The sequence below is a fragment of the Anastrepha ludens genome, chromosome 6 (assembly GCF_028408465.1).
Source record: "Anastrepha ludens isolate Willacy chromosome 6, idAnaLude1.1, whole genome shotgun sequence".
Classification (NCBI taxonomy): domain Eukaryota; kingdom Metazoa; phylum Arthropoda; class Insecta; order Diptera; family Tephritidae; genus Anastrepha; species Anastrepha ludens.
The window spans coordinates 58,392,243-58,418,440 of NC_071502.1; the positions used below are offsets into that span (position 1 = coordinate 58,392,243).

General features: G+C 37.0%; 1 protein-coding gene across 1 annotated transcript; it reads left to right on the forward strand.

The window, feature by feature from the left end:
- LOC128867080 (uncharacterized) lies at positions 1-26,198 on the forward strand. Its single transcript, XM_054108177.1, has 5 exons — positions 1-93; positions 166-285; positions 343-477; positions 19,383-19,488; positions 25,972-26,198. Exons 1-5 carry the CDS (start codon positions 1-3, stop codon positions 26,196-26,198), a joined length of 681 nt encoding a protein of 226 aa, XP_053964152.1.

Sequence of the window (26,198 nt, forward strand, 5' to 3'; positions counted from 1 at the left end):
ATGCTGATAATTTGGGGTTATTCCGGAGACTCTTGCCAGAGAAAGCATACGCGTGAAGTTTGGAGAAGAGAGTCCCTGGGTAAAGTCCAAGAAGTAGCGAATCACGTTTTATGCTGTTCAAATGCCACTGGATTCCACAAGCTTAAGCTTTTGGTAATTGGAAAGGCGAAGAATCCACGCTGCTTTAAAAACTTTCAGTGTTCCACCGACTATAAGAGCTCGAAATCCGCCTGGATGACGTCGGCTATTTTCAAGCAATGGTTTCATGAGTCATTTGTTCCACAGGTGAATATTCCTTTTAAGTTTTGTCCGATTTTTAAGGTTAACTGGTTGTTTTTTAAGGTTACATCGTTGTTAAACGAGAAAGCCTTACCAGTTAAAGCTCTCCTCCTAATCGACAACGCTCCTTCTCACCCAAATGAAGCTGAACTGACAACGGAGAATGGGCAAATTTCCGCAATGTTTATGCCACCAAACGTTACTCCCCTCATTCAACCGATGAATCAGAATGCAATAAAAATCACTAAGTTGGATTACAGAAACAGCCTTCTAGCTTCAATAGCAGCGACAAAGTATGATTTGCTCTAGTCGTTAAAAAAAAAATTAGCTTAAAAACAGCTATAAATCTTTTGGAAGCGGCTTGGTTTCGTGTTGGTGAAGCAACATTAGCTAAGTGCTGGAACAGTATTTTAAATTTTGCGGTAAACAATGATGATCCCGAGATAATGTTCCGTTGGCGGTTTTAAAAGAAAAATGGGAAGCTGAACTTCGCACCTTGATGAGCAACACCGTCGATCTCCTTAGTAGTTTAAATCCTGAGGTTCGTTCGTGTTCGCAGATATGCTCAAAGATAAGTATGTGGGTTATTGAAAAACTTTTTTTTATTAAAAATTTCAGATTGAATTCACGTTACCAGCCATTCATGAATGAAACGAAGACAGTTGACATTTTCAACAAGGCGTTAATATGGGCTGGTCATGAAGACGTCCATCAAAATGATATGATAGCACATTCAGACACACACAGACGGTTAAGGGAAAAAGTTGTGCTTTAAGTTTTAGAAAAACAGAAGATACAAAGAAAAAATGACTGATTATTTTAAATAAAACCATCGTATGACTTCATTTTCAATTAATATGTAACGAAAACAAGAATAAAATGTGAATTGAAATGTGAAAAAATATATTTACTTAGTCTTTTTGGCTATTCCAAAACGTGAACACTTTTGTTAACGTGAACTGCCTTGGTTTGAATTAGTTCACGTTATCGAGCGTGCGCTGTATAGTAAATACTAAATTTAACGCGCATGGAAATCGTTTGAAGCGCCGATTAAGTATGCTTGTGCTTTACTCGATCAGTGTTTTACGGATTTATAATCCCATTATGAAACTTACAGGAATTACTGTGTATAAGGCAGTTTATGTTTCTTTCTTTATTTACGGAATCTTTCTTGAATAAGAAACTAACAATAAGTTAACAAATCTTATGTGCTAGAGATCAAGTGAAGCCAAGTCCTTCTCCACCTGATCTACTACCACCAGCTGGGACCTCATCGAATACTTTCAGGGCCGGATCGTTTCTATCCATTCGGACGACATGACCCAGCCAACGTGGCCGCTGGATCTTTATTCCCTGCGCTATGTATATGTCGTCGTAAAGCTCATACAGCTCATCGTCCCATCGATTTCCTGCGATATTCGCCGTTGCCAACGTGAAAAGGTCCAAAAATCTTGCGCAGAATCTTTCTCTCAAACACTTCAAGCGTCGCTTCATCGGATATTGTCATCGTCCATGTTTCTGCACCATACGCTAGGATGGGCATGGTGAGAGCCTTGTAAAGTGTTAGTTTTGTTCGTCGAGAGAGGACTTTACAACTCAATTCCCTACTTAGTCCAAAGTAGCACTCCGTTGGAATTTAAGAATGACATTTTTATCGGTGTTAATGTTGGTTCGTAAAAACAGATGTCTCTTACAACCTCCAAATCATAACTGTCAGCATACAGCACACAGGCGCCTGTTTCAACGACATTTTCTTATATGGTTCCACTTTCAAGCGGCCAATCTAATTAAGACCACATCTACATTGTTACTCCACCAGAATTCATAGACTCTGCGATTACCACTGCAGTTGCTATTTAATAAGTTAAAGAAGTGTTCCTTCCAGAACTTCCTCTCTTTATTTAATTGAACATAACATTGCTCCGATCTTGAAACCTTATGTAAGCTGCCGAGCTTTCTATTTGACTTTTGGGCTGCAACAGCCGATCACAAATTGAAGGAGTCGAAGTCTTTAGATCTGTTAAGGTTATATAAACATCTCCCCACACGATTTTCGGAAATTAAAAAACTAGATTTGAGAAAGTTATTTTTCTGTTCCAAATGGCTTCACTGTGATATGAAGAATCTACTTTGTGTATTATTATCCATTTATACGGTTCGCTCAAAGTAATACAAATATTTTTTTGTAATTAAAAAAAAATACACCTTTTTACACTCTAAATAACTCTTAAATTAACCAAGTAGCACCAGCAATCGTTCAATACAAACCAATACCATCAATAGTAAACTCCGAAAAGGATAAGCTCATCCTCTTTACCCTTAGCTAATCAAGGAAATAGCTTCGAAGTAGTTCAGAGGCACCAACATATGATTGGAATTTCAATGCCTTAGTTTTTCCTTTATTACGCTACATTGAAATAGTTCCCCCTTGCGACTTTTTCCTAGTAAAAAATACAACAAAAATACGAATGAATTGGCGCGTGACAAAAACGCATAAATTGGTGGCAATGGTGGGGCGAGCACGAGCATGTGGCATGCCGCACCAAAGTGGAGCTAACTAGAACATTGTACCTACATACATAAATAAGTTTCTATGCTTGTAAGTAATCTTGTGCGTGTGCACTGAGTAGTATTAAAATTTAGATACTGCACACAAAGTGTTATGGTGGACTTACTTAAGTAGCGTTAGACTTAGTGGCGTTCTAATAAAGTGCACTCGCTGACAGGCTGACATAAATACTAGAGTGTATGTATGCAGTTACGTTTGTGTAGCAAGCAAGTAAGAACTACTTCGCGTGGAATAAGGGTGGCAAACAAGAAACCTCCTCGAAAAGAAGAGCTGACCGAAGTGTGCGTCTGAATGGCGTAAATTGAATTATGTTTGGATTGATTTAAAAGGGTTAACGTCTATTCAGGAGAAATTACCCCTAAAGTAGTTTTACCACTTTTTTCCTATATACCTTTTTAGGTGGGTAGTTTGAGGCATACTCAAGATCTTCACTAGTTTTGCGACTAGCCTTTATTTTTGACTGATGACTCAAACGATTGAAGATCATTCGATTTATTTCTTTTTCGGTCCAACTTTTATCTAATGGACGAAAACCAAGTTTAGCAGGGCTCTTTTGCTCCTGGTTTTTATAACGCGTCTAGTTTTCTGGCTTAAACTTCCGCTTCGGCTAAGCTTGTGCCCCATATAATAAGTATGTAGAGAATCAGCGTTATTTTTATTTGCGTTGGGAGTTCTTGGAAATAATTTGATCATGAAATGTTCGTTACAATACAGGCAAGCTTATGATAAACTTGCAGAGTTCTGGAAACAAAAATATTTTAACATTTGTAAATAACGGTATCCAGTATCTGTTGCAGTGCAATTTTGTCTCATAAAAAATGTTTACTTGCAATCACTCCATATTCGACACTTCTGCTTTTTAATATACCTTACTACTTATTTTGTTCAAAATAGACCTCGTCTGACATGAACATAGAGTTCAGCATTGATTTATTCTTTACCATCGTGCGAAGAACCTTCTGGCAAATTTCCAATGGAATCCAAAAATATCCGTGAGGGAGTGCCAATCTCATTGGAATCAGTGGGGCCCTTTGAGCCACTACTACTCTAATGCTTAACACAAATCTAAATGTGGTATTCGCAGCTGTTGAGCAACACCGCTTGGCTGTTGAGCTGTTTAGGCAGAGGTGTCCGCGTGGTAGCTTCATCGTGCAAATGGAAGATTGGACGGTCGTTACCTGAGGCCTGCTCTTGGAAATGTGATCTACATAAATGTTAACTCAGTAAGTTCTGAGGAAGAACACTAACTTGCAGGGTCGTGAAGTCCTTCCGGCTGCGCGTGCATTGGAGGGAACTTTTAAGACTAACAAAGCTACAATTCTCGATTGTAACCAAGCATTGTCCAACTTAGGAACGTGGTATTATTCAATTCCCTTTGGCTCCTGCTGTCTGACGGAGGAGGTGGCATAAGCGCTCCGCTTATTCCTCAACTGCCTGCTCTCGTCTCGTTTTAAGGGGGGCCTCTACTGTAAAACTTAAAAAAAATCGATTTTTTACTTTTTGTTGAAACATACTCAGAAACAACTCCAGAATGTTCCATGAAAATCTTAAAAAGAAATCTTGAATAGTTTTCAAGTTATAAAAGTTTTAGCAAAGCAGGTATAAACTGAGCGCTCGAGCGGTTTACGGTCATATGCTATGAATATGCGATTTTCGTCCACAATCGTCGTGAGAAGAAAAAGGTTAAACGTCGCTCTGAATCCACCCACGAAGCCCGAAAAGCTCGTACAGAGGCTCTTCTTGAAGAGGATAATGAAATATTAAGAGCAGACGAAATGTTATGTTAGCTGATTAAGCTGTAAGTATGAAAAATTGTTTAAGCGTGTTTTTCTCGAAACCACGTTTTCAAAATTGCCCACATCACAGCTCCGTGAAAAATTAACATATCAAGCTCAAACTTTGACAGTATATTTTTAACAATATTTACTAGTTTTTAAAGCTATGGTGGGAAAAAATTTATTATTTATAACCCCTTTTTTAATAACAAAATGACAACAAAAAAATGTCGATTTTTTAAAAAACTTCAAAAATTTTACAAAAAATTTTTTTTTTTGCAAGTAATAGGCTTAACAACTAAAAATAATGATATATAATACAAAAAATTTGGTTTTTTTCATTTCAGATTTTTTTTAAATGCGCGACAGTGTGGGCAGATTTCAAAAGGCGTTTCGGGGGAGCGGCTGTACAGCTGCCATTTTGAAATGAAAATAAATTTAAAAAATTTTTTTGTACACTCAAGACCTGTGTTTATGTAACCCTAAACTTTTTTTTACTAATTAAATTAATACAAGTATGAAAACAAAATCCATGAAAATTTGATTGTTACAGTAGAATCCCCCCTTAAGGCCTCTTGACTCCCATTCTTTTACTACCCTTGAATTTTACCATTAGCGCGAGAGGGTCAATAATCACCATTAAAACACCGCTCTAACTTGTTTTTTTCCTGCTTCTACTTTCTCCTTCAATGATACCACAACGGAATGAAGTGCAACCGTCTAATCTAAACTAATCTCAAGTCAGAAGTTTGTTCCGAAAAATCAGCATTGATGTGGGAACACCAACCTTCCGCAGTAACATTGCGTCCAGGACCATATTACAACGGTACTAAAATTTATACTCCAAAAATGCCTAGGTTTTAAATGAATGTTGCTTTTGTACCAGGACGCGCACTTCACTGCAACATTTTGTAATGAAAGCAGCTAATAAAATTCCGAAAGGTTCCATGCCTTCCTTTCAATTTCAATTAACAGTCAATTTGCGCTTTACGATGCTATTTGTTTGCTATTAAAAGCAATATTTGCACGTTTTGTTTACTCATTATGCGATTGAATGACATTTCATCGTGTTGACATTTTTTAGGGGTAACCCACGAAAACGGATCAACGCCTTAAGCTAGACTACCTACGTACGTACTTAACGCTCAGTTCCCCTAATATTATATAACTTTAGGTGCGGCCAGGTTTTCGTACAGGATATATAAATTTTATTAGCGCATCGAAGCACGCACGAATAGCTTATCAAAGTAATGCGCATTGCTTTCTAAAAAAGGGGGTGGATGGTAGTGCTCGATTCGGTCATTAAAGGGTTAATTATGTGACAGTAAAATGCGAAGTTACAGCACATCTTCCACACCTACCTATGGATGCACCCATAAGTATGTATGTAATTCTCTTCCTTTTATTGCCATTTACTTCAACTAATATATTTTTTTTTCATTTTTTTAAATGCACTTATTTTTATTTATAGATATATACTCTTTTGGTAGTAATGTTTTTTTGCTAATAAATTTGTTTATTTCATTAAGGAATTTTTATGTGCTTTTCGAGCTCATTTGCCGCTCACCAGTACTCACTCATTTACGCTTAATGTTCCTCTAACCATTGCCATTTCTTTGTTTAATTTCGTTTCGTAATTTAATTGTAGTTGTAGTTGTTGCTATTATTGCCATTGTTGTCATTGTTGCATAGCTGTATTTGGTCATTACGTCGCGAGCCGAAAGTGTCTTGTTAACATGCAAAACAAGTTGCTTTATGACTTTGGCATGAATATGCAAAAGTCGAACCAAAACGGCCGCCACATTACTGACTAACTGCTGAGGAATACATTCATACACACAAACGTATGTGGGCTTTCCTATTTCCTATTGCACTTGTACATATTCGTACATACATATGCAAGTGTTACGTGTTTCATACGTCCGTGCGACGGGGTGGGCCATTATGACCAGCTGGGGCATACTTGGCTACACACCCCATATACACATAGGTAGGTATATATGTAGAGGTAGAGGATATTATGCCTTGTAGTAGTGTGTTTTTCGTTTTTCTTGCCGTCAGTGCATGTTATACAAGCTCGTTAAATTTTAATTACATGCAACCAAAAAACGCTGAAGAGCCAACCAAGCAATTTCTGGCCATACTCTATAGCATACATATGTACTATACATATATAATTATGTATGTATGTGTGCAAAATTATTGCTTGTGCAGACAGCCATTCGTGTCGCTTCTTATGAACGTCCATTGTTGTGCTAATGTTTCATTGTTGTAATTTTGTAAGCAGCAAAGCAACACAGCAATGCATTCGTTTTCTTAATAATTTTTGCTTAATTAAGTTGTAATTGCGCAAATGAATGTAAAGATTTTGACTATAAAAAATATGCACTTGCATGTATGTATACATTTGTAAGTAGATATGTATGTGTACGACTATATACACATTCATGAACATATTTTACATAAAGGCGCACTTACATACACACACAACGTAAATTGAATATTTTCCTAGAAATATGACGGAAGGCCTCGCACAAGCTCTTACAAAACAAGTCGGAAGCTGCCAGAAATATTATTCTTGTCTTTCTTGATGGCTGTAACGGTTCTGTCGCATACATTTAAATCCTTTTTGTTCATTTTAAATGTTAAAAACTGTAGAAATCTCACTCAAGCTTGGATTTTTAAGGCCGGCGGGCCAATTAGATGTCCTAAATTCAGTAGTTTTCGCGAAGCGTTGTAGGATGAGAAAAAAAACAATTAGCCAAATGAAGTTTTGGGGATAGTTTAATATATATTTGAACTAAAAAAAAAAAATTTGTACAATCTCCAATAATATATTGTAAGCCGAGTTATCAATAGATTCCCAGAGCGCCTTGCCACTGAAGTATCCAACTTCTGTACAAGATACAACTTGCAATTTTCATCTGAAAACAAAAAAAAAAAAAAGATTATTAATTTTGATGTAATTATCTTCGATGTGAACTAAGAAAATTGGGAGAAACACGTAAAATTCGACTTTTTGGGGAAGGTAGAAAAAAAAGTGGTTTTTCAAGGAAAAAAAAAACTCTTCAACTGGGTAAAAAAGTCGCTTAAAAAAAGTTTTTGGATGTTTTTTTTAGTTCACATAGAAGAGAAAATAATACTGAAGATAACGCATTTTGAATGAAATGGATAGCTCGTTTAGTTTTTTTGCAATCGTGTACATAAATTAGGTAAAATCGTGAAAATGAAAAGCCGAGAAAACGCGCTTCAAAGTCAATGGTCAATGGGCGGAGCACTACAACAATAAGCGCACGGTTGCTCGACGCCGTACTACGCTCGGCTCTGTAGCTCTGCAAATACTTGGAATTTAACTCTGAAAATTTGTGTCTCATGTTCTTGAATATCTAAGCTATTGATTTCAGGAAAAAAAAAAAAATCGATTTTTTTGACCTTTTAATTGGCCCGCCGGCCTTAAGCCTGACACTGGTGAGGTAGCCACATTACTTAGACTTTCTATTGTCAAGTGTCGAAGTACTGCTTTGTCTAGAAACTATTTTAAATAAATTTGTATGCAGATATCCCTGAATTGATGATTTGGTTCCTTGGAGGTAGATTTTAGGTTCTCGGACCTAGGAACATAGAGAGAAATGAAATTGCTGATGAGCTTGCCAGGAAGGGACTGAATTGGCCTCAGAGACCTCCTACCCGGTCATCGGCATCCCCCTGATAGTTCTTAAAGGGGAACTGTACAAATTATTTCTCAGGAAAGCGCAGAAAAGATGGAGCTCCATTTCTTTATGTGCTATTTCGAAAACCCTTTGGCCCCACTACAATATACGAAGGTCCCAGAAAGTCCTTTGGACTCCTCGCCATTCAATTCCCAAACTCGTAGCTGTGTTTACCAGTCACTGGACGATCGGCACATACGCGGAAAAGCTGGGTTTACCATTTAACCCCCATTGCGGAAGCTGTGGGGACCTTTCAAAGAAGGAGACTGTTTGAGCATTTTCTCTGTAAATATCCGGGTTTGGCAGCTAGACGAATAAGATCACTGAGAGCTCCTTTCTTTGACAACCTGGAGCAGTGCGGCAACCTAAATCCCATCAATCTTCTCCATTATATCACCAGATCTCGCTGGCTGTAGATATCTGCCTGTTCGAGGCCTCATAATGGTATCAAAACGACGCTTCAGTGCTACTTGAGGAGTGCCAAATTGGCACTTCAACCATTTCACCTACCTACCTATATAACTGGCGCGTTCAATCTACGTTACGTGTTTACATCCTGAACTCTTCCTGCAATATGTGGCGTGGGTCTTGAAATACACTCAGCAGTTTGTCATTGCCTGCCGAAGGGCGCCCGCTATTAGAAAAAACTTTTTCTAACATTTTGGTGTTTCATTCCCACTGTGAGTTTCGAATCCAAACCCTACCGAATTACAATCATGAATAAACCCATTTGTTGATAATAAAGCCAAAAAAACAATAAAACAAATTTTTTGCTTACTTGTCGGAAACTCGTCTTTGGAAAAAGAAATTAAACTCATTTTTGAGTTCAACGACTCTAAATCAGTCAAAACAAAAAAACACTTAATTACGCAAAATGAATCATCCGATTTTGCTTTTGAACTAATTTTTTTGACCAAATAAAGAAAATAATTTTAACTGATGGAAGTCTCTATTTTGTGCTTTACGTGCTCCATTGCTTGTATATTTGTATATTGCAGCGGTCTAGTTCACAAGAGTCAAATATGATAGACCTACGACGCCATTTGCAAAAATTATAAATCCTCCTATAATTTGGCGCTTGAGATTAAAGTGAGCTAAAAAACCTTACGAGCTACCAAGCTGAAATAAATAGATAAACTCCTAAACGAGCTCACCCAGAAGCACAGATGATATCTCCATTATAGTAGGCTCCCCAATCGACCTAGGTTAGGTTGGCTGCCCTAGCTAAGGGCACACTTGGATAAATATTGAAAGTTCGTCCGTTGTGATGCCATACATGGGAGAGGAGAAATGAGAAGGGAAGGAAGAAGAAACCTTGGGATTAGAGACGATGATGAGCATACATTTTACGACGACGTCGACGGTGGCTGATTTGCGTTCGTAGTTAGCCGCAACAAGCTACTGATAAACTTCACCAAATTTATGATATTTACACCCTCTATATCCGCAGGCGTAGCGAAGAAGTGAGAGGCCAGATGTCTAAGTCTTTGCCAGACGAGAGCAGGACAGCTGAGAAGAAGGTGTTGAGATGATTCCATTTCGTCCTCAAGACAGCTTCTACAGAACAGACCTGAGGCAATCCCATGCTATGCTAATTGTAAAACTTCCAGCCGGATACCCAATCACTTTACACAGCAGCTGCATTTATGCATTTATACAACTTTCAAAATCATAATTATTTTCAAAGAGTGACTTTAAAGTTTCACACAACATTTGCTCTCCTGAATTTTTCCAATATCGCAAGTCTTTTTGAATTGACATGCTCAAGGAGCTCGAACTAATGCTTTTTTCTCTACATTAAAAAAGGTCAAGTAATAAATTTAGTGACAAATAATAATAAAATGATAGCTAATGGAAAACGAGTCAGGGTACTTAATTGTCACTAAATACGCTTCCACTCCCAAGACATTCCCTTGAGTGTGTACGTATAAACATTCATTATAAACGATTTATTAAATTAAATACAATTATTTATGCTTTAATATCGTACCTACCTTAGTTCTTTACGCTTTTTCTACTGAACTCACCCACATTTAATTCATTAACCAACCCACCAGCCAGCTCCAATTGCAACGAAACACACACTCACACATACATACTATATGCACACAATAAACATCAACCCATTCTTCATAACACTTTTTCGGCCAACAGCTGTTGTCACCACTCATTGTGGGTATGGGTGCCTCTGTATGTGTATGTGTATGTGTGTCTGATGTTACTCGTCACGCATGTCCAGTTAAATTTTTAATGTACGCCTTTAGCTGAAACCAATTTTAGTGATACTCCACCCTCTTTAACCGCCTGTCAACTATGTAGCTCAACTCCTTTTCTCTGACAAACCAACAAATAAGCAAATAACACTTTGACACATTAACGCATAATAACGTAGTGGTATAAAATTGCCGCATTGTGAATAGATTGTCATGAAATTGGGAAATATTTAGCGGTTTTTTTTGGCTTTTGCTTTTTTTCCATACGCCACTCCTTTCGAATAGTAATAAAAATGTAACGCTTTAATATCTTGAAAAACAAATAAAAATGTCGTCAAGTCATTGGAGAAGCGCGGATTGTTATAAACTCGAGGATATTTGAGATGTTTTGCCATGTCCAGCCTGAATCGGATACTTGCATTGGGAAATCGGCGAATCGGCAAATTAAAAAATAAAATGGATGCTCACATTGATAGTCACATGCAAATACAATAGCATTGATGGCGTACGAGGATGAGCGGTATTGGTATTCACGTACCTAATAATCTACTATTGTTTATAGTTGTAGCCTTGGAATTGAAAACACTTTCAGCTTTCGCAGAAATGCTCTATACCGCGATTAAAAAAATACTGGCATTTGTTGCTATTTTTTACTCATATGCTTACTTTTTCTTGAACAAATCTTTCGATCAAGTATTGACTAGAAAGGATACACTACTATAAATTTGTATATGTTATACGAGGTGTGTTCAAAAAATAGGGTGAATTTTCAAATTTCGCGGACTACGTGCATTCGACTTTCGATTATAATTTTTTTTTTATGTTGGTACATTCGTCTCGCAAATATCTTCACGGTTTTAGCAATTTACCACGTTTAGTTTGTTTGTGAAAGATGTAAATAAGACAAATGTTTTGCGTGTTCGGCGATTTTCTGCTAACGAAAAAAATGTTTAAAAGAAGTTACATAAAATTTTGTGTAAAAAATGATCACTTCAAAAACGCTTCAAATGTTGACAGTGGCATATGGTGAGGGTACTGTGAGTCAAAAAAATGTTGAGAAGTGGTACAAGCTTTTCACAAAAGGTCGGGAATGACGACGCTCTGTCTGGACGCCCCAGCTCATAAACAACCGATGAAAATGTTGAGAAAGTGAAGAAAATTGTTATGGAGTATCGTCGAATCACAATTAGGTAAGTGGCTGAGGATGTTGGTATATCGGTTGGCTCATGCCCTGCAATCTTTTCGGAAATTTTGGGCATGAAGCGTGTGTCAGCGAAGTTCGTTTCGAAATGGCGGAATTTTGAGCAAAAACAACGTCTGATGAGCAACGCTCAGGAATTGTTGAATGACGTCAACGATGATACAGATTTGTTTAAAAGGGTCATAACTGGTGATAAATCATGGATATATGGTTGTGACATCGAAACCAAAGCCCAATCGCCCCAATAGAAGAGTCCAGAGGAGCCAAGACCAAAAAAACACGCCAAGTTCGATCAAATGTCAAGGTTTTGCTCACTGTTTTCTTCGATGACCATGGCGTAGTACATCAGGAGTTCTTACCACAAGGTGGTACGGTAAATAAGTTGAAGTTGTAGGCCATTTGCGTGAAGTAATACGCCTGGAAATGTGTGAAAAATTGCATTGATTTTGCATCATGATAATGCACCTGCTTACTCATCTTTGCCTGTAAGAGATTAGTTGGCCAAAAACAGCAACGTTATCATGCTTCTGCCACCGTATTCACTAGATTTGCCCCCCTGCGACTTTTTCCCGTTCACAATTGAGGAAATAAAAACCGAATCGTTGAGAGAGCTCAAGGACATACCAAAAAGTGCATACCAGAACTGCTTCGAGGATTGGAAAAAACGCTGGCAATAGTGTATTATATCTGAGGGGAACTACTTTGAACTAAATAAAATAGAAATTGATGAATAAATAAATATTTTTTGAGAAAAATAAAATTTCACCTTATTTGTTGAGCACACCTCGTAGTACAATGCATGGATGTAACCTCATACTCCTCCTGCCTAGGACATGAGGTTGAATAACAAAGATCTTTTCGAAATATCGCAGTGTAACTTTAGTCATGGAAGAAGCCATGCCCGAAGTCTCTTTCATAAAACATAAAAACTGAAAAGGAGAACCTTTCAGGCCTTTGAAGGAGAACTCGATAAGATCTTTTGAATTCGAATACGAAGAACTGCATAAGAAAATTGTAATTATCGTGAAAATCATTCCTAGCAAATCGTCTTGATCTTTACTTTTTACTACGACTTATACAGTCCCGGAAAAATTTTCATCAAAATGTCAAACTTTTTTATAAGAACCATTTTTTGGCTCTACAGCTCTTTGTGAGCTTTGACCCGCTGCATACGTCTCAAACACTTGCGACTTTTTTCCAGTTCGTTATCCTAAGTTTCTTGATGTCGTCCTCTTTTTAGTCGGTCTATCTTGTTCTCGGCCTTCCTCTTGCTCTAGTGTTGAACGCTCTGGCTTCTACGATTTTCTTCTGCGCCCTCGTACCGTCCATCTTAACCGCTGCGCTTTGATGAAACGTATAACATTTTCTCCCTTTATCAGTTGATCTAGCTCGTCGTTCCATCTTATCCGCCACTCGCCGTGATCTTTGATTGCTCCGAGAATTCTTCTGAGTACTTTTCGTTCGAAGGCTTGCAGTTTTGTTCTATCTGCTTCAATTAGCGTCCACGATTCAGCTGCATAGCATAATACTGGTCTAATGATGGTTTCATACAGAGTCAATTTGCATTGTCTGTTTAGTAGTTTTGATTTGAAGAGTTTCGTTAACGACGCATACGGTCTGTTCGCTGCTAGAATTCTCTCATCGATGGTGAGGCTCATTGAATTGTCTCTACTCAGTTTAAAGCCTAAATAGGTAAAGGATTCAACGATTTCAAAAGAAAAATCACCAATTTTCAGTTTACCTGATGTTGGTTTGTTTTGTCTGGACATCATCATATATTTCGTCTTATCTTCGTTGATTTTAAGACCAATTTTACTAGCAACAATTTCAATATCAGCGAAGGTTTTGGTTAGGGCGTGGATGTTTTTGCTGACAATTGCTATGTCATCTACGTATTTATCAGAATATTTGACAGAAATTTAAGCGCGTCGTTTTATAGCCCACTCAATTTCAGTATAATAAAATGAAAGTTTGAAGTAGCCGAAAATTTTCGAAGATTTTTCATACTTTTTCCCATTGAAGTGCGCATTTTCTTCATATAACGAATGCAGACATGTTTTTTATATGGAGGAAATGCGTATCATGGTCAAGGAAAATATTATCAAAATATAACAACAAATTTTAATAATTTTTTTAAATACTAAAATTTAATGAGCTATAAAACTGCGTACCCAATTTTTTTTAATGACAATTCACTGAGTTTTTTAATTCTTCTACAAAGTTTGAAACTTGGTTTATTATGCCTTTACTGAACGATATTTTTATAAAAAATAATTGAAGTTAAGAAACTTGTTAATATTTGGTGTCTTCGCAAAAATTTCGGGGGTGCATGTTTGTACTCAGATAATCTTTTCTAGCAAGAACACAAGCAAACAGTCTCCCCATTCAAGGAAATTAAAAGTTAAAAGAATGGTGTTTCTGCTTTCGAATATTATCCGAAAATTGTAATAAAAAGATATACATACTAATTAATTTATCAGGCCATTTTCGGCATCTCCGTAATAATGATTGTTTTAACTCCTCTAGTTTTCCTTCCACGAAAAGTGAACTGTAGTGATCACCATGCACTTAAAATTTCTATGTTTCCTATATTATTGAGTACTGTTCTTGTATTGAAACATCTTTTGCAAAATATTGATACTAAATATATTACTGTGAAGCTAAATAAGTTCTCAGTTCTCTTCTGGGGAACATATTGTGCTTCAGCTATGGCCATTAGATTTATCATTAAGTCCATTTACATTTAATCTGGCCTAACTAGTGTTGAGAGATCCGATTGCTTCATCTATTCACAGGCGCAAAAATCTCTTCTGACTCTGTGAAATACAGAGTGGGTGTGTTCCATCCGGTCAGCTCATCAGCCATTAATGGTTACACTACTCCCGTCTTTACTCGTACAATCAAGGTAATACCGCAGCATGAAATACTCTTCACACTGCTGAACTAGATGTTACCATTACTGAGCCAATTTGCTTACTCAATTAAATATAACAATACTGTCTAGTGACATTCTGAAAAGAGAACTAATTTACAAGTGTATCGGAGGGCAAAGACTTCTGACTGGAAGCTGTTCGCTAAGTCGTGTAAAATCATAGACCTTCCGATACACACCAGCTTAAAAGTTTCTTTGTGAAGTGTCTATGCTTATAGATGCTCCAAAGTTTCCGTTAAATAATAAAGTTTCCACAAACTCTAATAGCAAACAAAGTCTGCCAACTAAGTCCAAGTCAGCGAGAAAAACCTTTCCTTTCGAATGCAGAACCTCTCTTTTATATAAAAAAATCTATACTCGGATTATTATAGCTTTTGTATGTGCTACATTTTTTTTTTTTTTTAGTTGTGAAATTTCACTTGAACCTTGGAAAATCAGAGAATACAAGGCGCCGCCATCCACAAAACCGCTACTTTGTTTTTGACCGATTTGAAAATTGCCGTCAGTATAGAAAATAAACAACCTTTGTGTGCACGAATTATTCCATCATTCTTGTGTTTCCCATTACTTTCTCTTATTCTTCCTCTTATTTTCTTTGTTTATTTTGTGTACTTATGTCATGATCTTGGGATGGCGTAACCTTTTACTCTATTATTCTTGGGAAACTGCTTCTGAGACGTATAATTTATTGGGAGAAGGGAAAATGTTTTTGAAACGTTTTCAAGAAAGTGAGTAGAAGTTGAAACCAATTCACGCTGGTTTCCTATTCCATGTAATTTTTTTTCGGGTTCCTATTCCAGCAATTTTTCGACTCCGATTTCGATTTTTTCCTTCAAACAATTCATCAATATTAGTCTTGCCGAACTTTGTGAAAGAGCGTGGAAACAATGTTTCAAATCGTGGAACGGCATACCATGGGTTATCCACCAGAGCAATACCCCGACTCATTAATGATTGTCTGCCAAAATAGCCAAGTACAGCATCCAGTGTTAGAACATCCCTTTGATTCGACAGATATTCCGCCGTTCTACTTCTATCTGCTCCCTAAGATGAAATCTGCATGAGAATTTAAAAATATTTACTCCATTCAAGTCGTAGAAAAAGGCTTCCAGCTTTGTATCGAACAATGAAATATTCATTTTTGCTATGTAGGTATGGAGGAGGGAGGAGTGTATGGTATATTAAAATGGTTGAAAGTAAATAATTATTTACGGAATTAAAATAAAATGTTCTAACAGCTATTCGTATATTTAAAAAGCTCCAAGTCTTAAAGCCCAAGCTACACATTTTTTGGACCATTCCAATTCAGTGGCTTATGGTAAGTTGGCTCTTAATTTTTTTTATTTTTGCAATTATAATATTTTGAATTAGCTAATCTAACCCGAAAATTCAGGCAATTTTAATTAAAATCGTTTGATTGAATCGATGAAATTCTCCGTTTGTATTGCTCTACTTGATGAATTTAATTAAATTGATAATCATAATGATTTCTGCGCAGGCGTAATGAGCTGTCACAACACAGCGACAAGCCCAACACACTACCAGCAACAACAAAGACAGTGTCGAATTACGGAAAGGCATAAAAATGAAGTTAAGCTGCCACAACAGCATTGCCGATCGCCACTTCAAACATTTTGTCACAAAAGAAGAGCATAAAATATAATACAAAAACAAATAACGAAGCAACAACTGTATTGTCGTCTGAGAGTGGCTGCCAAAACGTTTTGCACATGCGCAACAGTAACAGCTCAACGTGGGTGGCCCACGGACAGAACATTGGAGTAGAAGAAAGGAAAAACGGCACTTGTGTGAAGTGGCCGCCAGGAAAGTCATAGTTGGATAGATATATACATACGTACATAAATACAAGCAGACATACTTACATACACACATGAATACGTGCCATAGGATTGATTGAGCAAGCGCTTACTTGGAGCGCATTTGCATGTGCCTGTCGCACCCTACGCGGTCATCATTAAAACTCATTAAAATGCGATACAATTTAAATTGCAAATTAATTTCGAACTTCGAACCGAACCGAAGCGAAACGAAGTGTAATGGATTGTAGTGAAGTGAAGTGTAGGGGACCGGTTGCGCACATTCACTTGTAATGCATCCCAGCGCTGGAGCGCTGGAGCGTCCGCGTCGTAAAACGTGTGTGTTTAAAGCTGTAAAGAGTTATTACTATTTGTTGTTGTTGTATACAGATACATATTTTTGTAAACTGCTCGTAGATAACACTGGTGAGCGCATTTAATTGACTCGCGTCATGGACGATTTGATTTCAAACAAAATATTTTGGGTTGATAGGGAAAGATATGAGATAAGTAAATTCGCTGGGAAGCTGAGCAAGTCGGGGTAAATAAAGACTAAATTCTTACCTATAATGAAATTTTTTGTATGGTTAGCCTGTGTTTGACTCGTAATTTGGCTTAATAAGGCTCACCACGCATTGCAAAGCTGCATTTGAAGCGAAGTTCGCAGTTTTCTGCTTTGCTCCTAGTAAAACTCAGTTGGCTTCAGATAGTAATATTTGATGTCTAGTAAACGTTTTGTGAGTGACTAATTATGCATACACATTTATCTGTATTCCGTAACCGATGCGCGTTGTTTATTTTATTTTTGTTTAAAAAATATGATATAGAATCAAGCATGTGGATAATGAGGGCTAGAAGTGACATGGTAACTCTAAATAACAACAGATTTGGCACATAAAATAAAACTTGGTCAATGTGTAATTTATGCGAGCTTGAAAACATAGCACATTTCCTGGCGCGCTGCCCCATATTAAGAGAATATGGAAAAGTATTTTTCGGAAAATTTACCTTAAATGTTTTAAATTTTAAATTTACCTTTAAAATGTTTTGTTATGTTGGCCACTCTTCGTATGAACGTATGTGAAGTTTCATTTTAATCTGTCGAATCATTTTTTGTTTACAAGCCATTTAGTATCGACGTGTCATCACAGTATTTTCTATAATGGAAAAAATCAAGTATCGTGAAGTGATTGAATTTTTATTTTTGAAAAGTTTAAAAGCAAAGGAAATGTATGAAGGAATGTTGAAATTGGACTTCCATCAATCAGTACAATAGAAAGATAGGTTGCTGAATTTAAACGTTGCACTATGGTCTGAAATTCAAATTTTTTGGCATAAATTAGAAGGAGTGGTACTGGGCCATTGAAATTTCGCACACAGGTTATAAATGACTTAGTTAAGAAAAATTCCAAGAATGGATGAATTCGGTCATTCCCCAGGGGTACCTCCCTTGGACCTATAGTAAAAATTTTTGAATTTCAGCTCTAAAAATTGCGATATCTTAACGAAAATTGGTAAATATGTTATTCTCGTAATACGCATCGACGATACCAAAAATAGTGGAAATCGGCCAATCCCTAGGAGTACCTCCCTTGGACCTATAGTAAAAATTTAGTTTCATAAAATGAAAAATTTGCATATGATAGGCAAAAGTGGTCAAATAATTTTATTATCCAAATATTTATACATATGTTTTTACTGAAACAATTATTTTTTTAATAACATTAACTGTACATCTGAAATGAGAGAGAAGTTACAGAATTATTAAATTCACTTGAATATAATATAAAAAGTTATATGTACCAAGCAAATCATTTTTGGAGGTAACAGCTTTTCTTATTTCGCTTTGTTCTGCTTGATGCGCAGTTTTCTTTAAAATAAATAATAAATAATAAAATAATATTATACATCACTTTGTTTTGATTTTTTTGCCGCAACAGTAGCTGCATGAATCAAAAAATCAACATCGTCATTGTTTTCACAAGAAAGATCACTTGGCAGCTTCCTCTTAAGCCGATCTTTTGCATCTGTGTAGCTAGCCTTTGAACGTTCTGCTTTACTTGAACAGGGTTTTTCAAAATCATTTTCAGAAATTTCAATAATAGTTGTTGCGGAAACCCACTGGGGGTATTTCTCTTTAAATCTATTAACCATACGATTACATTTTGATAATTTTTCGCCAACATATGCTAATAAATTTTGTATTTTTTTTCTTATTTCATCTTTTTTCTTTAAACTTAACTCATTAGGACTAATTTTTTAAAAAACCCAATCCAAAACAACATTAGTTTTGCGATCGCCCTCTATCCAAACTCCAAGCATTTCTTCCTTTGGGAATTTAAAGGTTGCTGAAAATTACAAATATACTTAAATGGGGCAAAAACGGGCAAATGTTACATACATGATTTTAAAGAACATACCTCAAACTTCCACCGAACATAAAAATCTGGAACAATACGGGACAATACACACAACTTTCACTCCACAGAACACAGGTTAATACGAAATTTTCGGTTAAAAAAGCTATTAAACAAAACTCCGCACTATACATATATGACACAATAAACCACATTTTTATTCATTAAGTTAAAAAATAGATACCTTTCTTATATTCTTCCATTATAAATTTATTTCTTTTCTTTCCTGTTTAACTATTATCGAACAGCTGTTTTCTTACAATATTTTACAGAACTGTTTACAAGTTTGTTGTTGCTTCAGAAGCATCATGTTTTAAAGCTCATATTTAGAACAGAGTTGCCATATCCAAATAATTTTTTGTACAATATATTTTAGACCACTGAAATGTCTCAATTAATACTGCGTACCAATTTTTTTGAAATAAGAAAAAAAAATTTTTGAATTTATGCCAAAAAATTTTAATTTCAGACCATAGTGCGTTGTCCTAGAAGCCTTGTAGACTATCCACGTCAAGGATGCCCAAAAACAACAACAACAACAGAAATAGTAGAAAAGATACAACGCATTGGACAGTGTAAGCAATATTTTGACTGAAGTGTTGGGTTTCAGAAAGCCGTGTGCACAATGGGTGCCGCATTCGCTAACAACGGAACAAAAACACATTCGAATGCGATTTTATCTGCAACATTTAGAGCATTTTCGAAAGGATAAAGAGGGTTTTGTGTGTCTATGCATCACTATGGATGAGACTTGGGTCTATCACCATGATTCTAAATCAAAACAAAACGCTAAAGACTCCGAAAGGAGTTCGTGTCCAGAATTCGGCTAAGAAGGTTAGCATCAGTTTTTTGGGATGCGAAAAGCATTCTGTTTGTGGATTACTTGTAAACTAGTAAAACAGTTCAATAAATTTGGTAAAATATGTACACATATCGATATTATTTAATCTTCTCAGTTAGTTTCTTTTTATTACTTTCCATAGAGTTTTACAAAAGGTGAACAAAAACCAGAAAATATATTTGTGCTTTTAATTTTTATTTAATTAATTTTTTTAATTTCTTTTAAAGAACAGTTTCGTAGCATGCTGCGGAGTTTCAGGATGCCTATAAAAATAGTTATTTTTTTTTTATTTACAAAAATAGTATCAGCATACCCAATAAATGAGCGTAGGGTATCATTTTTGGGCCCACCACGGGTGAATATTAAATAAAGATAACTTTTTTTTTGGACCGCCCTAATATACATACTTGTACATAGGCACGCCATTAACCAGATGAGCAGGTGAGGTGAAAAATTGAATCGAATAAATATGAAAATTTCTCGATTTCCAATTCGAGTTGTTGCGAAAGTTTTTATTACGAAAAACATTTCATAATAATCATAGTGAGTGGAAAGAAATCAATACTCGTACTATTGAATTGAATTTTTAAGCAATTTATTTGTTTTCATCTTAGCGCTAAAATTCCAAAATTCATTTCAGTCTTTATTCAGCATTTTATTTGCCTTGTATATCATTTCAACTTAATTTTTCCTTACAGCAAAATTAATTAACCATAAATCTTAGCAAACGAAAAGAAACGCTTAATTACCGGCCAGTCAAATTTATATTCGTAAACAAACAAACAAACGCACATACATACATTTTCATTTAAAATTTATACGCGCAACCATTTGAAGGCAGATTTATGACAATCGCTTTTAAGCAACCAAAACATACATACATACATTTACACGCACACATACCACATACATCAACCCAACACGCTCATTTACATTAACTTACGAGCATTCGTATTCGAAAATATTTTTGCTGCTTTGTGCCTTATGCGACATTGTCGTTCGTTCCTTTGAAAAATTGATTGTTTGCTATTGTTTTTGCTACGCCGTTGGTCGGCCCATTTGTTGGCCACAAACATCACTCATTCCAGTCGATCTCATTATTTTGACCATGATTAAGTTCGGCTGTGCGGCGCATAAGCCGAAAACTTTACAAGCTGCCCGCGCCTTCTCCCCCTCACCGGCACACTGATGTCCTTGCTTTCGTCTGCTGGCGGGCTGCTTAATGCACGACATCAATTTGTTTGCAAATTTTATGACGTTTCCCGCTAACAGTCAGCCGCCTCCTTTCGTGACTGTTCGAGCTCCTGCTGCTGCTGCTGCTGCTGCACATTTCGCACCAAAATACATTCCAACCCAACGGGGTAATTCATCTGTCACACTCCAACACATACTTAGTGCAGTCAAAGGCCGTATGATTATTGGTTTGTTATTGTTGTTGTGGGGGACGCAGCGGTCGATATACCAAACTGACTTACCAACGGCAGTTAAGTGTCAACGCATAGATTTATTGTATGCGCACTGGAGTATTGCATACATTTCCATATAGCAGTATACTCGTACGCGTATAAAGGTGTACTTACATACATACATATAAACATTCATACCTAAAATCCCACTCGCGCTTGTCATGTAACTGTGTGCGGCGATCACACGTTACAACTTCTCTCGTTGCGTCTGCATCATTTACGCTGGGTGCGATATGCCCTGCTGCATATTCCCAGAATTTAGACAATTCACCAACGTTCTTGGGATGTAAAGTACCGCCATGGTAAGTTTTGGTCTCAACTCTTTGCCCTGCCAGTTTGGTCCCGCGTATGGGCATTAATCATTTACTAACAGTGTCTGAACATAAAGGGATTGTAAAACCATTGCTAATTGCTGTTGTTGTTTATTCCAATGGTTTTACTTCATAATTTCTGTCAGGAGTTATTGGCTAGATTGCGTCACTTGGCCAGCAAACTCCCTATTTTTTATTTGTAAAAGAGACTTGGAGGAGTTGGATTTAGATCGCATGAGATATAGCTTTCGTTGTCAAAAGTTGTTTTACGATTGATTTTCAAGTCACTTACTCCAGGCTTAAGCTTTATAGTTGCCCATACGAGGACCCACTTGGACGGAAAATTCAACTTTCAGTCTTTGCGATACAAAAGGAGAAAAAGACAGTAAAGAAAGGATCAGCGATAGTGGTTATGTATGAGAACTTAAGAATAATGAACGAGAACTATTTACGATTGCTTTAACTGCTTCATATGAGGTACCGCAAAACTGATCACCCTTAGGAGACGATACCATTCGATTCGGTGCGTGGCCACCATTCAGGAGTGCGTAGGTTCGAATCTCCGTGCATGGAACATCGGAATGGAGAAAAAGGTGTTTTTCTAATAGCGCTCGCTCTTCGGAACGCGATGGCATTCCTGCCATGAAAAAGCTCCTCATAAAAAACATTTGCCATACGGAGTCGGCTTAAAACTGTAGGCATCTCCATTTGGGGAACAACATCAGTATGCATGCCACAAATAGTAAAAGGGGCTCGACCAAATACCTAACAGACATGCACGCGCCAATTATTTATGTATTTATTTTATTTTTATGTAAAATAAGGTGCTAAGATGATAAAACCTCATTCTCCAGACAGCTGCTGTGGAAACGACTCAAAATAACACCAAATCTCACCGGGTTAATACCTAACCTGCAATGGCAGGAAGGGCCACTTTTAAAATTCCAGAGGAGCGGCACTTTATTTACCTTGGAAGTTCCCTCGAGACTTACGATTGTCCAAATATCTCGAAACGTGGACCATTTGGTACCACCTCATAGGTCCTCTATCTAGCTAGCTCATCCACCCAGCAATTTCCCGCTATTTTGCTGTGACCATAAACCCAATTGAGCCTGATATCGAAGTATTTGGATGAAGGGGAGAGAGCAGTCAAGCGTTTCCTGAGTAATTTTGAGCACACCCGCAACAAGTTCATAGCCCTAATTGCCCCTTGACTGTCGAAGTAAATGTTTACTTCACCGTAACTTGCACTAAATTCCATTGGAAATCATCAACTTACCAGATTCTGTTGTGCTGAACTCTATATTTATCTCAAGCCCTGCACTGAAGAGAGTCGATGGTGGGGTGAAACTACACAAAGCTTGTAACGGATTTAAAACCAAAATGTTCACTAAAAAGAGATGTGTCACTCATCCTGACCTTTCATCTAGATAGAAAAGAGCTGTGAAAACAAATATACAAGAATCTAAAAAGCACAGCTTAGATTTAATATTAATTTTTTTGCTTCTCGTGCTGAGCGAATTTCTGCTTCACACTACCTCCAAAGATTGTTGAGTAAGTAGATGTTCCAGCTGTTCTGGCCATGGCAGTATCATTTATTTGTTTATTAAAAGTAAGTAATATTCGGCCGCCGTAGCCGAATGGGTTGGTGCGTGACTACCATTCGAAATTTAGAGACAACGTAGGTTGTAATATCGGTCGAAGATCAAAATAAAGAAAACGTTTTTTCTAATAGCGGTCGCCTCTCGGCAGGCAGTGGCAAAGCTCCGAGTGTCTTTCTACTATGAAAAAGCTCCTCATAAAAAAAAATATCTGCCGTTCGGAGTTGGGTTAAAACTGTAGGTATACGAATGTATGGCTTAGAAGCTTAGACGATGACAATAACCGATGAGGCGTTACTTGGAATGTTTGAGAGAAAAATTCTGCGGAAGATTTTTGGACCTTTGCACTTTGGCAACGGCGAATATCGCAGGCGATGGAACGATGAGCTGTATGAGCTTTACAACGCCATAGACATTGCGCTGCTATTAAAGATCCAGTCGTCCGAATGCATACAAACGCTCCAGCTGTGAAAGTATTCGATGAGGTAACAACTGGTGGTATCAGAAAAAGAGGAAGGTCTCCGCTGCATTGAAAAGATCAGGTGGAGGTGGACTTGGCTTAATTTGGTGTGTCCCACTGGCGCTTTATTAAACTCGAGCAAAATCGCTTAAGCGGCTATCGCGCTAATCAAAAAGAAGAATATATACATACATAATATTAAAACTAATACAAGAAGGAGATTTTACTATCAGGGCCTATAACTCGAAAGAAAGGGAAATAAGTCCCGCACAGTAGTAAGACATGACAGTTTGCACTCAACGATCTGCCCAAGTGCACTGGCAGGCTAGGGCTAAGGGTTAATACCTCTAAGTGATGATTTACTATATTAGTTTTGTTGACAAGACGGTATAAGATAAATAGCTGCAGAGATCGATTTCTTAAGGGTACAAATTTCTCAATATTTCTGAAAAAGAAATGCCGAAGATGGAGATAAAAAATTGCATTTGGCCATAGAGCCCATTTGAATCTCTGGAAGACGGTTGATACTAAATGACGCATATACTCAGGTTGGTATACTCCTACAGGGAGATTCAATAAGATCGTACATTTTCTTTTATAAATAAAACAAAGCAAAATTCGTTGAAATTACCTCTTTTTTTGGCTTTGTTTCGTCATATTTTTTAGTGCATGGTTTATATGTGAAACACCATGCCTATTATATGCCCTCTACGACTCTTCTTCCAACACTATGCATCCTGTGTATCAAGTTTATCCATGACTTTTCGGCATAGTTCGGGCTGTATATCATTTATAACGAGTATAATTTCATTTTTCAACTCGGGAATCGTTACGGGATTATTGAGGTCACAAGAAGTTCAATGGAGTTAAATTCCAAGATCTCAGCGGTCATTTGACCTCGTTGTTTCGAGAGAAAATTCGCAATAGGGACACTGTTTCATGCGATAGTTGGTCAGTGGCACTGTCCTGTTATCCAAGTCAATTTCATCTATTTCAGGTCATAAAAAATTTTGCCATCCTGTCACGACAACGACATCATTTACAAAGGAGCACGGTCCAACGATTTTGCCAGCTGGAAAACTACACCAACCAGTGTGTGGTTGAGAGTGCATAGTGTTTCATGTAAATTTTCAGTACCCCACAAGCGGCAGTTTTGCTTGTTCACGTATACGTTTAAGTGAAAATGGGCCTGAGCGTGCAATCCCATATTACGTGAAATACACTTTTTGTAGAACAACCACTTTCACAAAACATTTGGATCACTTTTACGCATTGTTCAACTGAGTATCGCTCCATGACTAAGCTTGTGAAAGACTGAAGCAAAAAAAAAAAAAAATTACACATCAAAAATGATTGCTGCCAAAGATCTAAAATCCCTCGAATTACACAAATGAAGCGGGAACAGTCCGCTCGATGCAACCGTGTCTTATCTGCCAGATAACGGAGATCATCTTCGACTTTTACGTCCATAATACAATAAAAATGACAGAAAATCTGATATCATTGTAGACAATAAAGAAATGGACAAAGAGGAAAGTGTCGAAATCATAGTGAAAAGATGTCAGAGGTCTGGCAATTATCAGACATTTAACTGGCTATCAGCAAATTTGACAGATCCAGCTGATAGACTGCCGAAACAGGGGGTGAATGGCGAAGATTTCTCAAAGTTAGTTAAGGTTCTTATAAATAGAGAAGTTAACAGAAAGGAGAAAAGAAAGAGAAAAGCTGTTTGTAAATAAAAAAAGTTTTAAATATATAATTACATGAACTGTAAGGCTGATTCTACCAAATTCACTTAGAACCGAGTGCTACACATAGCGAAATACGCAATCTTCTTTATTCTCTCAACCGTGTCTAAAATACCTACTATTCTTACTCATTTAGTGTTCGCAGCCCAATGTACATTCATACATACATAGCCTCAACCTGACTGACTCAATTTACACTTACTCATATATATGTACTTGTGTACTCGTACATCTAGGAAACCTATCTCACCCCTTTAGTAAATAAAATTGACATTAAAATTCTTATCTCCAGCAATTTGTGTATTTTATAATTTTATTGCAGCTAAAAAGAAAATGCCCCATTATACCCCTCCCGCTTGCAGTGCCATAAAAAGCAACTGACTTAAATTCCATTCGCTTCAATTCTTTCAAAAGTTTATTGCTCACGCATTATTCTTTTTATTATTTATTTACAATATTTATCGTTAAAACACACGTTTTGGGCGATTGACCAGGTTGGCGTTAGGTGCACAATTTTTGCGTTAAACTCTTTTTATAAAAAAAATTCACTTTGTTGCTTTGGCTTTTTTTTGGTTTTGTGTTGCTTTTGCCACGCTAATCCCGAATTTACACGCATCACCGCTTAATGCAGCCATAAAATTCACACATAAAATGCCACCACCAACACCGACACAACAACAACATTACGTTGGCATAGCAGAAGAACAACAAAAACAAGTGCAGTTGTATGCAGGCCAAAGAAAACACCAGACAAAAAAAACCGAAGCAAAGGCAAAAAGTGTCTTTATCAGCAGCGGCGGCAGCAGCATCAACATCACCAAAAGCCATATATATTATCGCTGTGCTGCATCACAGTAA

Excerpts from the sequence above, each read along its gene's own strand:
- LOC128867080 (XM_054108177.1), top strand. The coding sequence starts at position 1 with ATGCTGATAATTTGGGGTTATTCCGGAGACTCTTGCCAGAGAAAGCAT. Across the intron at positions 478-19,382 it reads CAATGTTTATGCCACCAAAC|ACCATAGTGCGTTGTCCTAG; the intron begins GTTACTCCCCTC and ends TTTTAATTTCAG. Across the intron at positions 19,489-25,971 it reads GATACAACGCATTGGACAGT|CCATAAAATTCACACATAAA; the intron begins GTAAGCAATATT and ends CGCTTAATGCAG.